This window comes from Salvelinus sp. IW2-2015, unplaced genomic scaffold (genome assembly GCF_002910315.2).
Source record: "Salvelinus sp. IW2-2015 unplaced genomic scaffold, ASM291031v2 Un_scaffold1854, whole genome shotgun sequence".
Classification (NCBI taxonomy): Eukaryota; Metazoa; Chordata; class Actinopteri; order Salmoniformes; family Salmonidae; genus Salvelinus; species Salvelinus sp. IW2-2015.
This window is the reverse complement of record NW_019943219.1, coordinates 89,933-104,439: the sequence shown is the minus strand read 5'-3', so window position 1 is coordinate 104,439 and position 14,507 is coordinate 89,933. Positions and strand designations below refer to the sequence as shown.

General features: G+C 42.6%; 1 protein-coding gene and 1 long non-coding RNA gene across 5 annotated transcripts in view; both read right to left on the bottom strand.

The window, feature by feature from the left end:
• Window positions 1-775: 775 nt before the first annotated feature.
• LOC112072205 (uncharacterized) lies at window positions 776-2,636 on the bottom strand. 4 transcript variants are annotated; one of them, XR_002894274.2, is made up of 7 exons: window positions 2,073-2,169; window positions 1,931-1,984; window positions 1,650-1,730; window positions 1,556-1,585; window positions 1,198-1,326; window positions 1,062-1,081; window positions 776-887 (listed from the first exon to the last, which is right to left on the bottom strand). It is a non-coding gene; the product is annotated as an uncharacterized lncRNA (long non-coding RNA). The 4 variants fall into 4 exon arrangements; XR_011476132.1 differs by having other exon boundaries at window positions 1,556-1,730; XR_011476133.1 differs by lacking the exons at window positions 1,931-1,984; window positions 2,073-2,169 and adding an exon at window positions 2,592-2,636 and having other exon boundaries at window positions 1,556-1,730.
• A 10,449-nt stretch (window positions 2,637-13,085) lies between these two features.
• The window catches only part of LOC112072204 (metalloprotease TIKI1-like), a 48,743-nt gene continuing 47,321 nt past the window's right edge, over window positions 13,086-14,507 (bottom strand). The window contains exon 3 of the mRNA XM_024139620.2: window positions 13,086-13,640. Coding sequence (XP_023995388.2) covers window positions 13,358-13,640 — 283 coding nt within the window. The 3' untranslated portion in view covers window positions 13,086-13,357. The remainder of the gene's footprint in view (window positions 13,641-14,507) is intronic.

The following is a 14,507-nucleotide window of genomic DNA, read 5'->3' as shown; positions in this document are numbered from 1 at the left end:
ACAGTTACTGATGCCAGCCATAGTTAAGGTTAATAACTGGTAGGGCAGCAACAGACTGAAAACACCCACAGAACATAATTTAACGCCTCTCTTTTTATCACCATTTTGCTGTCCAAAGATGAAAACCTCCCTGGTCTTTTAAAAGGGGCAATAAGTAGATCTGCCAGGTATCATGTCTCTGGATCATTTGAGCTTGGGAAAGGATTATTCTGGAACATTTGGGCCCGCATCGTACTCTAACAGCCCGGGGGTTAAATACCATGTCACTCATGTTGTGTGGAGCTCACAGACCATCCGTTAAATGTGCTACAACAGAAGATGTCCCTTGTGATAGAGGCCTTTTTAGATAAAAGTTAAATAATACCTGCTTAGATAAAAGTTAAATAATCTGCAGAGATGCCAGTGTTGTATATTACGGTAATATACCAGAAACCAGAAAATGTGATTACTAATGTACCGATTCGTCTTATTAGACATGACATGCATTGCTTGCTGTTTTGGGTTTTAGGCTGGGTTTCTGTACAGCACTTCGAGATATTAGCTGATGTACTTAGGGCTATATAAAATAAACTTGATTTGATTTGATTTGACATCTCTTCTGAGTGATTCTGGAACGTTCTAACAAAGTCATCCGACTCAAACGTTTAACTAGATAAATATTTTATTGTTCTCCACATTTTAGCAAAAAATATTTCAATCATCTCATGCCTCACAATTTAAATGTCAGTGAGTTACAACTAATTCAGCTGAGCTACAACCTTAGTAACTCTTTCAGTGAGCTACAAAAGGATACAACTCATTTCAGTGAGCTACAACCTTATACAACTCATTTCAGTGAAGCTACAAAAGGATACAACTCATTTCAGTGAGCTACAACAGGATAACAACTCATTTCAGTGAGCTACAAAGGATACAACTCATTTCAGTGATACAACAGGATAAACTCATTTCAGTGAGCTACAACAGGATACAACTCATTTCAGTGAGCTACAACGGATGCAACTCATTCAGTAGCTACAACAGGACTGAAACTCATTTCAGTGAGCTACAACAGGAGAAACTCCTTTCAGTGAGCTACAACCTTATACACTCATTTCAGTGAGCTACAAAAGGATACAACTCATTTCATTGAGATACAAAAGATACAAACCATTTAGTGACCTACAACTTATAACAACTAATTTCAGTGAGCTACACCTTATACAACTCATTTCAGTGAGCTACAAAAGGATACAACTCATTTCAGTGAGCTACAAAAGGATACAACTCATTTCAGTGAGCTACAACCTTATACAACTCATTACATGAGCTGACAACAGGATACAACTCATTCAGTGAGCTACAACAGGATGCAACAACTCATTTCAGTGAGCTACACACAGTACAACTCATTTCAGTGACTCAACCTTACAAACTCATCGTGAAGCTACAAACAGAATCAACTCATTTCAGTGAGCTACAACAGGATGCAACTCATTCAGTGAGCTACAACCTTATACAACTCATTCATGCTACAGACCTATACACGACTCATTCAGTGACTACAAAAGGATACATCATTTCAGTGAGCTACAAAAGGATACAACTCATTTCAGTGAGCTACAACAGGATACAAAGCTCATTTTCAGTGAGCTACAACCTTATACAACTCATTTTCAGTGAGCTACAACCTTTAACAACTCATTTCAGTGAGCTACAAAAGGATACAACTCATTTCAGTGAGCTACAACCTATACAATCTACAGGAGCTACAACAGATACAACTCATTTCAGTGAGCTAACCTATACAACTCATTTCAGTGAGCTACAACCTTATAGCAACTCATTTCAGTGAGCTACAAAAGATACAACTCATTTCAGTGTAGCTACAAAAGATACAACTCATTTCAGTGAGCTACAACCTTATACAACTCATTTACAGAGCTACAACAGGATACAACTCATTTCAGTGAGCTACAACAGGATGCAACTCATTTCAGTGAGCCTACAACAGGAACAACTCTTTCAGTGAGCTACAACCTATACAACTCATTACAGTGAGCTACAACAGGAACAACCACTCATTCAGTGACTACAACAGGATGCAACTCATTTCAGTGAGCTCAACCTTATACAACTCATTTCAGTGAGCTATCAACTTATACAACTCTTTCGAGTGAGCTACAAAAGGATACAGACTCCATTTCTAGTGAGCTACAAAAGGAATACAACTCATTCAGTGAGCTACAACAGTGAGCAAACTCATTCGTGAGCTACTTAAACTTGCCATGAGCTACAACTATAAAATTTCAGTGAGCACAACTAGATACAACACTATTTCAGTGAGTACAAAAAGGATACAAACTCATTTCAGTGAGCTACATACAGATATACAACTCATCAAGTGAGCTACCAACCTAGATCAACTCATTCGGAGCTACAACCTTAACAACTCATTTCATAGCTACATCCAACCACCTTGAGCTACAAAAGGATACAACTCATTTCAGTGATCTACAACCTTATAAATCTCATTGCAGTGAGCTACACACGAGATACAACTCATTTAATGAGCACAACAGGATGCAACTCAATTTCAGTGAGCTATCAACCTTATACAACTCATTTCAGTGAGCTACAAAAGGATACAACTAATTCAGTAGACTACAACAGGATGCAACTGCATTCATAGTGAGCTACACAGGATACAATCATTTCATCAATCTGCTGCTATACAGTCAGTAATATCAAAACTTAAGGTGATGTTACTGTCGTCTAAGACGGTCGGTGACACGTCATTCGCATTAGTCTACAGACATGTTGTTTGACTAGTATAAACCAGCCTTAAGAGTTGATGGAGCTGGACGGAGAATGACAATGACTACAAAATCACTATCTGGTGCAAACAACAAGTCGAAAGAATGTTTGATACTAAAATCGGACTTAAATGCCAACTTAAAATACCATTCATAGTCTAAGTACACCTGTAAAATAATCACATATGTAAAAATATATGAAACATAATCTCTCAGCATACGATAGACAAATCCAATCAGCAGTAGATTAACACTGGTTTGGATCGTTCTCCCGAACAACAGCCGTAAGCAACATGCGTTTGGACGTTTTCCTAGACAACAATGCAGTGAGAGCAACCACTGGGTTGGACGTTTTCCAGCACAAGGTTACAAAACGTTTGGACGTTTCCCCAGACAACAGCCGTAGACAACACTGGTTTGATCGTTTCTCCAGACAACAAGCCGTAGACAACACTGGTTTGGATCGTTCTCCCAGACAAACAAGCCGTAGACAACACTGGTTTGGATCGTTCTCCAGACAACAAGCCGCTAGAACAACACTGGTTTGGATCGTTTTCCCAACAACAAGCCGTAGACAACACTGGTTTGGTCGTTTCTCCCAGAAAAGCCGTAGACAACACTGTGTTTGGATCTCGTTTCTCCAGACAACAAGCCGTAGACAACACTGTTGGATCGTTTCTCCAGACAAACAAGCGTAGACAACACTGGTTTGGATCGTTTCTCCCAGTCAAACAAGCCGTAGACAACACTGTTTTGGATCGTTTCTCCCAGACAACAAGCCGTAGACAACACTGGTTGGATCGTTCTCCCAGACAACAAGCCGTAGACAACACTGGTTTGGATCGTTTCTCCAGACAACAAGCCGTAGATAACACTGGTTTGGGTCGTTTCTCCCAACAACAAGCCGTAACAACACTGGTTTGGATCGTTTCTCCCAGACAACAACCGTAGACAACACTGGTTTGGGTCGTTTCTCCCAGACAACAAGCCGTAGATAACACTGTTGGGTTTTCTCCCAGACAACAACCGTAGATAACTACTGGTTTGGTCGTTTCTCCAACAACACGCGTAGATAACACTGGTTTGGGTCGTTTTCCCAGACACAAGCCTAGACAACACTGGTTGGATCGTTTCTCCCAAACAAAACGTACAACACGGTTGGACTTTCTCCCGACAAGCGTTAGATAACACTGGTTTGGATGTTTTTCCCCGACGTCACATTTCAACGTAGAAGAGATATGTAGCCTGTTCCAGGTATATTTGTGTGTCTTGACAACGCCTAAAACATAGCATTCAAAACTTGACCTGAAAGCTATCCACTGCTGATTGCCTCTAAATCAAGGACTGATTTAACTGGGCTACCGGTGGATGCAATATATTATCAGTGGTAACATAAAACAGCGATTATGGACGCGGTCGATTCAAGTACCCCTGCCCAATGGTCAATGCCAAGACAGACAAACAGATCGGAACCAGCTGTCAATAGGGTTATGGTGTTTAGTACCAGCATTAGTCTAGAAAATAGACTGTTCTATTTATAAACAACAACAAATAAACAAAAACAAATTCAACCATCAAAATGTCATATTTCTAAAATACATTCATATAATATGTAAGATATATACAATTCCCACAGTTTTATGCGATACCAAAACACATTCTTCAAAAAGTGAAGAATAATTGATTAAGGGGTTGGAAGAAAACAATCTTGTTAGACTAAGAGCCGTTTGGTTATTATAATACATTGCTGCTGTAAAAAAAAAAATTAATTTTTTTTATTTTTTTGAAATAATAAACACGTAAAAAGATCCAGTTGAGACCGGATTTGGCAATCCTAACTACCATTAAAGGGATGCTGCAGGACTTGGGCATAATCTAACTTCCATTAAAGGGATGCTGCAGGACTTGGGCAAATCCTAACTTCCATTAAAGGGATGCCTGCAGGATTTGGGCAAATCCTAACTTCCATTAAAGGATGCTGCAGGACTTGGGCAAATCCTAACTTCCATTAAAGGATGCTGCAGGACTTGGCAATCCTAACTTCCATTAAAAGGGATGCTGCAGGATTTGGGCAAACCTAACTTCCATTAAAGGGATGCTGCAGGACTTGGGCAAATCCTAACTTCCATAAAAGGATGCTGCAGGATTGGGCAAATCCTAACTTCCATTAAAGGATGCTGCAGGATTTGGGCAAATCCTAATTCCATAAAGGATGGTGCAGGATTTGGCAATCCTAACTTCCATTAAAGGGATGCTGCAGGATTTGGGCAAATCCTAACTTCCATTAAAGGGATGCTGGCAGGACTTGGGGCAAATCCTAACTTCCATTAAAGGGATGCTGCAGGATTTGGGCAATTAAGCCCTTTATCTACTTCTCCAGAGTCAGATGAACTTGTGGATACCATTGTTATGCCCCTGATGGCAGTTTGAAGAAAGTTGCTAACTAGCGCTAGCGCAATTGCATGCTAGTAGATAACATAGACTTCCAGGCATTGTGCTAACGCTTAGTTAGCATTGGCTGGCGAAAACTACCTGTTCATTTTCTTCATACTAGATGCAGAGACATACAAATGTATCCATGAGTTTATCTGACTCTGGGAAAGTACATCAATGGCTTAATTGCCAAAATCCTGAAGTACCCTTTAAGTCACATTGTCACTCAACATCAATGCATGATTACTGAAAATATGACGTAAGGAAAGTTTTGATTCACCCTCAGTGGTGTTGAAATAGATATTCATTGCGAGCAGAGGGATTTGAACCAATAACCTCGTGCTTTAGACTAGAGCTGATACTAGAGTCCAGGAGGAGTTTGAACCAGTAACCTCCTGTACATACCTGCTACTAGAGAGTCCAGATTAGCAGAGAGGTTTTGAACCAAAACCTCCTGTACAGACCTGCTACTAGAGAGTCCACGATGTTAGCAGAGGGTTTTGAACCAGTAACCTCCTGTACAGACCTGCTACTAGAGAGTCCAGATGTTAGCATTAGGTTTTGAACCAGTAACCTCCTGTACAGACCTGCTACTAGAGAGTCCAGAGATGTTAGCAGGAGGGTTTTGAACCAGTAACCTCCTGTACAGACCTGCTACTAGAGAGTCCAGATGTTAGCAGGAGGGTTTTGAACCAGTAACCTCCTGTACAGACCTGCTACTAGAGAGTCCAGATATGACCCAACACTATAAAAAAACCAGAGGACACACAGGGGCGTAGATGCGGAGGAGCCTGACAACAACCTGTTGTAATTGGCTCTGCCGTGGGCGTGGCGTCTCTCGTAGTCTTGGTGGTAGCCGTACGGTGATGTAACCATTAATAATACGGACCAGCGAGGAGGAGGGACTCGACTTGTGGTGCTGAGAGACCAGAGAGACAAGAAGATTGCATGTTAGATTAATATTGGATAGTAATCAGTTTGTTATGTCCATCTGTGGGTTGAGAGATGAGGCACACATCCCTGCCAACACATGGTCTCAGACTCTCCTGAAATAATATATGAAGTCATCTCAATATGACTTTCCTAAACAAAACAGCAACACTTGTGTATGTTCTATCAACAGAAACCTGTCACTCACAGAGGATCTGTTCTACGTTTTCCTAGTTGAACTGTTTCTACATGATCCCTAACATTCTGTTCCTAGTTGAACTGTTTCTACATGATCCCTAACATTCTGTTCCTAGTTGAACTGTTTCTACATGATCCCTAACATTATGTTCCTAGTTGAACTGTTTCTACATGATCCCTAACATTCTGTTCCTAGTTGAACTGTTTCTACATGATCCCTAACATTATGTTCCTAGTTGAACTGTTTCTACATGATCCCTAACATGGATTCTGTTCCTAGTTGAATCTTCTACATGATCCCTAACATTGATACTGTTCCTAGTTGAACTGTTTCCTACATGATCCTAACATTGATTCTGTTCCTAGTTGAACTGTTTCTACATGATCCCTAACATTGATTCTGTTCCTAGTTGAACTGTTTCTACATGATCCCTAACATTGATACGTTCCTAGTTGAACTGTTTCTACATGATCTCCTAACATTTTCTGTTCCTAGTTGAACTGTTTCTACATGATCCCAACATTGATTCTGTTCCTAGTTGAACTGTTTCTACATGATCCCTAACATTGATTCTGTTCCTAGTTGAACTGTTTCTACATGATCCCTAACATGGATTCTGTTCCTATTGAACTGTTTCTACATGATCCCTAACATTCTGTTCCTAGTTGAACTGTTTCTACATGATCCCTAACATTATGTCCTAGTTGACTGTTTCTACATGATCCCTAACATGGATTCTGTTCCTAGTTGAACTGTTTCTACATGATCCCTAACATGGATTCTGTTCCTAGTTGAACTGTTTCTACATGATCCCAACATTGATTTGTTCCTAGTGAAAGGTAGACTCAGCAATATGACGTAGATGCAAAAAAAAAACTCATAGTGGGTAAATTTCCGCAACAACTAATAGCGTTAATGCGTGAGGCTCAATCTTCTTCCTGTTTGATTGTCCTGGCTACCTCGCTGTAACAGTGTGAAGCGAACCCGTGCACATGTGCAGATACTCTGTGTGACTGTGTGAGAGCGAAGTCTTGCATCTCACTCATCTCAATATTTGGTGCTGTCTTACTGAGTATACCTTTAACTGCTAATACCACATGAAGATGCCAAACAGAGATCTCCAGAACTCTAGAACCTTGGACTGTTGTCAGTCAGAGGGACTGTGTCAGGAGTGACTGTTTCATGTAGTGACTGTTGTCAGGTAGTGGACTGTTGTCAGGTAGTGGACTGTTGTCAGGTAGTGGACTGTTGTCAGGTAGTGGACTGTTGTCAGATAGTGGACTGTTGTCAGGTAGTGGACTGTTGTCAGGTAGTGGACTGTTGTCAGGTAGTGGACTGTTKTCAGGTAGTGGACTGTAGGTGTGGGATTCAATGCGCGTCCACATTCAGTTGCGAACCCTCCGCCTGGGACCTCATTGGTAAATTAAACTCTAGTGGGTTTACACTTTATAGCTGACAATCTTTCTTATAAGAACATAATTTAGATGTGTTCAAATTAACATTAGATAACTGGTCCAGCCACTTGGTAGCTTTCCCAAAAGTGAACGATGTATAATATATACTCTATATATAAAAGTATGTGGACACCTCTTCAAATTAGTGGATTCAGCTTTTTCAGCCACACCCCCGTTGCTGACAGGTGTATAAAATCGAGCATACAGACATACAATCTCCATAGACAAACATTGGCTGTAGAATGGGCCTGACTGAAGAGCTCAATGACTTTCAACTTGGCACCGTCATAGGATGCCACCTTTCCAACAAGTCAGTTTGTCAAATTCCTGCCCTGCTTGAGCTGCCCCCCGGTCAACTGTAAGTGCTGTTATTGTGAAGTGGAAACGTCTAGGAGCAACAATGGCTCAGTGGTAGACCACACAAACTCACCGAACGGGACCGCCGAGTGTTAAAGCGCGTAGCGTGTAAAAATCTGTCCTCGGTTACAACACTCACTACCGAGTTCCAAACTGCCTCTGGAAGCAACAACGTCAGCACAAGAACTGTTCGTCGGGAGCTTCATGAAATGGGTTTTCAGGACCGAGAAGCCGCACACAAGCCTAAGATCACAATGCTCAATGCCAAGTGGTGTAAAGCTCGCCACCATTGGACTCTGGAGCAGTGGAAACACGTTCTCTGGAGTGATGAATCACGCTTCACCATCTGGCAGTCCGACGGAGGAATCTGGGTTTGGCAGATGCCAGGAGAAAGCTACCTGCCCCAATGCATAGTGCCAACTGTAAAGTTTGGTGGAGGAGGAATAATGTTTTTCATGGTTCGGGCCCCTTAGTTCCAGTGAAGGGAAATCGTAACGCTACAGCATACAATGACATTCTGGACGATTCTGTGCTTCCAACTTTGTGGCAACAGTTTGGAGAAAGCCCTTTTCTGTTTCAGCATGACAATGCCCCCGTGCACAAAGCGATGTCCATACAGAAATGGTTTGTCGGGATCGATGTGGAAGAACTTGATTGGCCTACACAGAACCCTGACCTCAACCCCGTCAAACACCTTTGGGATGAATTGGAACGCCGCCTGCGAGCCAGGCCTAATCGCCCAACATCAGTGCCCGACCTCACTAATGCTCTTGTGGCTGAATGGAAGCAAGTCTCCGCAGCAATGTTCCAACATCTAGTGGAAAGCCTTCCAGGAAGAGTGGAGGCTGTTATAGCAGCAAAGGGGGGGACCAACTCCATATTAATGGCCATGATTTTGGAATGAGATGTTTGACGAGTAGTTGTCCACATACTTTCGGTAATGTAGTGTATATAGGATACCTGTCAATCACTGAGATTAATTATTTGCGTTGCTGGCTTCATTAAAAACTTTTAATCTGATGGTTTTAGTTTTATTTAGTTTATGTGTTCGAGGGCCTATACAGGAGACCAATTTGACCATATTTACACACCCAGTCTCATTACTTTGCGTGAATAATATATCTCAACTTTAAACAATGCGAAATTGGAACCCACAATCATTTGTTTGGCTTCTGTCTATTCTGTGGCCGCATGAAATAGCAAACATAACGTGAATTCAGCGATTCCAGTTGTTTACTTCATATTTTTTCTGAAGAATCAGTATCGTCCGTTACTGAGGTTTAGCCAGTCTGTACTCGACGGTTTAGCGATGTGTTGAATAGATTACACAATCCGGACATGAGCGACTACTCAACTAGTTATCGACACTGACTGACTCACCGGTATTTGCGCTAAAATCTATGTCCAATCCATAGCAGCGCCCACCAGGCGAAATAGCTTGAAAAGAGTGTCCTGTTTAATGTAGCCATGCCTGTTAGAACCAGGAACTGGGGATAGGCTGACTGGGTCTCAGCCAATCACAACAAACAGACCGGTTTCTCTGCCTGCTGTCATTGGATGAGAGAAAAGCCAACCCAGTAACTAACTCCCATTAGTAAAGAAAATAAAAATATACAGAAATTCTAAAAAAAATCTAATTAAATTCATTATACAAATGTTCAATTGAAGTTGTAATTGCCACATATTTCAACTTGAAAGGAAAGRACTGAACCCTGGTAAAATGGTGRATGTCAGCAGGCCTGYGATGACTAGGGAGCATTCCAAATGGAAACATAATTCCTAAATAGTGCATCAGGGCCCATAGGACTCTGGTCTAAAGTAGTACACTATATAGGGAATAGGGTKCCTTTTCAGACTCACATTGGACTGACCAGAGGTCCAACTTACCCAGCATATTTAATCAGTCTGGAACTCTTTTCATCACCGGGCATATGCTTGTACTTAATAATATTTCCTTCTCATTGATTGGTCTTGGCAACAGCAGRCAGGCAGCAGCTTTCTTGGATACAACCTACGCCTGTTCCTTTTAGAAAGGTACTTTCACAATAAGTATCCATTTTATTCTGTTTTATTCTGTTTTGGTACAAACTACCATATGTTTAGAGAAACTCTGCAGGCTACCGTTCCTGGATCAAAGTCCAGAATATGAATGAAAACATTTATCCAGACCTTAAGTAGACTACATGTGTCTAGAAACATCAGGAGGGTTTCATTTCAGGACTGGGATTGTCTATGGCTCTGTCCCCATAACCTTTATAGTGACCAGCGCCCATAGGGAATAGGGTGCACTACTGTTGACCAGGGTCTATAGGGAATAGGGTGCACTACTGTTGACCAGGGTCTATAGGGAATAGGGTGCACTACTGTTGACCAGGGCCCATAGGGAATAGGGGGCACTACTGTTGACCCAGCGCCCATAGGAATAGGGTGCACTACTGTTTGACCAGGGCCTGTAGGAATAGGGTGCACTACTGTTGACCAGGGCCAGAGGGAATAGGGTGCACTACTGTTGACCAGGGCCTGTAGGGAATAGGGTGCACTACTGTTGACCAGGGCCCATAGGGAATAGGGTGCACTACTGTTGACCAGCGCCCATAGGGAATAGGGTGCACTACTGTGACCAGGGCCCATAGGGAATAGGGTGCACTACTGTTGACCAGGGCCATAGGGAAAAGGGTGCACTACTGTTGACCAGGGCCTGTAGGGAATAGGGTGCACTACTGTTGACCAGGGCCCAGAGGGAATAGGGTGCACTACTGTTGACCAGGGCCCATAGGGAATAGGGGCACTACTGTGACCAGGGCCCAGGGAATAGGGGCACTACTGTTGGCCAGGCCCAGAGGGAATAGGGGCACTACTGTTGACCAGGCTATAGGGAATAGGGGGCACTACTGTTGACCAGGGCTATAGGGAATAGGGGCACTACTGTTGACCAGGTCTATAGGGAATAGGGTGCACTACTGTTGACCAGCGCCCATAGGGAATAGGGTGCACTACTGTTGACCAGGGCCCATAGGGAATAGGTTGCACTACTGTTGACCAGGGTCTATAGGGAATAGGGGGCACTACTGTTGACCAGGGCCTATAGGAATAGGGGCACTACTGTTGACCAGGGCCCATAGGAATAGGGTGCACTACTGTTGACCAGGGTCTATAGGAATAGGGTGCAACTGTTGACCAGGGCCCATAGGGAATAGGGTGCACTGCTGTTGACCAGGGCCATAGGGAATAGGGTGCACTACTGTTGACCAGGCCCATAGGAATAGGGTGCACTACTGTTGACCAGGGCTATAGGGAATAGGTGCACTACTGTTGACCAGGGCCCATAGGGAATAGGGGCACTACTGTTGACCAGGGCCATAGGGAATAGGGGCACTACTGTTGACCAGGGCCCATAGGGAATAGGGTGCACTACTGTTGACCAGGCCCATAGGAATAGGGTGCACACTGTTGACCAGGGCTATGGGAATAGGGTGCACACTGTTGACCAGGGCCCATAGGGAATAGGTGCACTACTGTTGACCAGGGGTCTATAGGGAATAGGGTGCACTCCTGTTGACCAGGGCCCAGAGGGAATAGGGTGCACCACTGTTGACCAGGGCCTATAGAGAATAGAGTACACTACTGTTGACCGGGGCCCATAGGGAATAGGGTGCACTACTGTTGACCAGCGCCCATAGGGAATAGGGTGCACTACTGTTGACCAGCGCCCATAGGGAATAGGGTGCACTACTGTTGACCAGGGCCCATAGGGAATAGGGTGCCATTTGCAATGCACTCTAAATGTTCAGCTTTATTTTCCATGGAGAATAAATAAAGTCTGGAAACAGGAGTCGAGGACTGGAGAGAGCCTTCCATCTAACACATCCTGGACTTTCAGCAGGCAGAAACACAGAAATGGAAGTTGGGATAAATTGTTTCAGTGTTTGAAAATTGTAAAATACATTCATACCCTCCATCTGTGTCAACATGATGGAGAATAAACGGCTGGCTCAACAAACGGCTGGCCGGTTCGAATCAGGAGAGAGTTGCCACCCATTCGCCCCATTGCCTCAGGATAGATTTAACAACTCCTATTGGCCGCGTGGAGGAAGACAACTGAATGACTAAAAGGATTATTTTGAATTTAGCATTCATCTCTTTGTCAGCCTTGACAGTTAAAAAGCTAAATCGGTCAAGATATTACATGACTTTTGTCTATAATAATTCCTGCATATTTTATATTAAACTAAAGGCTGTTTTCCCTTATCAATTGACCGTTTCCATTGAGCTTTTCAGTCCCGGGTTTAGGAAACTGACCCTATATTTATATATAACCAATCAGTCAGAGAATCAACCATGTTAACAATTGTGTGGTTATTCTTTATAACAAATTTAACAATGCTCTCTTTGTGATCTTAGTCAAATTTGTGAAAATAGGAACATGTTTTTGTCACAAAGTTCTCTTGCCTGCAGCTACAATCTTCCTAGACGTATTTCCTTTCCATAACACTGAACCAGTAGAAAACCAGTCTTGACAAATTCCCATAAATAACATGTATGTTGAGGGGGGAAAAAAACGTATTAATGGGGTGGTTTGTGATGTGATATGATGGGTGGTTGTGCCTGCCATGGTCTCTCTAACAGGAAGTGTCAGTTAAAGGTTAGATCCCCCTTGACAGAGCAGTAACACCGAGTACTGACAAGTACACTGGCCAGACTTTAAGCCGTAAAGTGATAGCTACCGAGGACAAGATTTGCTTCTCAACTGGACCAACTGTCTTGACGAGGTGAATGTAATACCTGTGATGTCACCATTTAAGAAACATAACATCATAATATTTTTATTTAACGAGGCAAGTCAGTTAAGAACAAATTCGCATTTACAATGACGGCCTAGGAACAGTGGGTTAACTGCCTTGTTCAGGACGACAGATTTTTACYTTGTCAGCTCGGGGATTCGATCTAGCAACCTTTCGGTTACCGGCCCAACACTCTAACCAGTAGTCTACCTGCCGACCCAATAAGATGCTAGTATGCTAATCATCACCCATAGTTATTTAATATATACCATTTAGCAGATGCTTTTATCCAAAGCGATCTCTGTGGGAATTGAACCTACGACCCAACTGACTGTACACTTATATCATTGTAGTACTAAAATCTTTAGGGTTTTTCTCACTAGATCAGTAACACACAGCACAACCATCTCACCTCTCTTCGATGCGAACCCAGAGGTCATTAAACTGTCCGTTTCTCTGGTGTTTCCTCTGTTTGTTACGCCGTTTCTTCTTCAGCTTGCGGTCCATCTTGTCCATCAGCTGCAGGCTGTGGGAGTGACGAGGCGGCAGTACGTTGGGTCGTGGGTTGTCCTGCAGAGGGTGCTGTTGCTCCTCATCATGAAGCTCGTGAAGGAATGGCTCCAGGTAAGGGGACTCGTCCAGGTTCTGACCCAGAGAATGACCCGTCTGGTCCGGGGCCGATATCGATCGACTGTGGTGATGGAGAGAGTAAAGTTAGAAATAGAGAGCAGTTAAACAATCATGGTTGGGGAGTAACTGATGACATGTAACGGGTTATCCAAAAACTGTAACTGTAATCTGTTAAATTACCAGCAAATATATTGTAATCAGACTACAGATACTTTTGAAAAAGTAGATTATTACTTCTAGAATTACTTTTAAATTCCGAAAAGATGTTTCCGCAAAACATTTTTGGACACGTTTCTGTTTTCTCAATGATATTCAAATCAGCATTTAAAAAAAGGCGCAAGTTTAATTTTGTTGGTAACACTTGCGTGAGTCTGACCACCAATCAGAGACCACTATGATGACACACCAAATGATGACCACCAATCAGAGACCACTATGATGCCACACCAAATGGTGACCACCAATCAGAGACCACTATGATGACACACCAAATGTTGACCACCAATTAGAGACCACTATGATGACACACCAAATGATGACCACCAATCAGAGACCACTATGATGACACACCAAATGATGACCACCAATCAGAGACCACTATGGTCCCATTGGTGGTCCATTTGGTGTGTCATCATAGTGGTCTCTGATTGGTGGTCACCATTTGGTGTGGCATCATAGTGGTCTCTGATTGGTGGTCATCATTTGGTGTGTCATCATAGTGGTCTTGATTGGTGGTCAGACTCACGCAAGTGTTACCAACAAAATTAAACTTGCGCCTTTTTTTAAATGCTGATTTGAATATCATTGAGAAAACAGAAACGTGTCCAAAAATGTTTTGCGGAAACATCTTTTCGGAATTTAAAAGTAATTCTAGAAGTAATAATCTACTTTTTCAAAAGTATCTGTAGTCTGATTACAATATATTTTA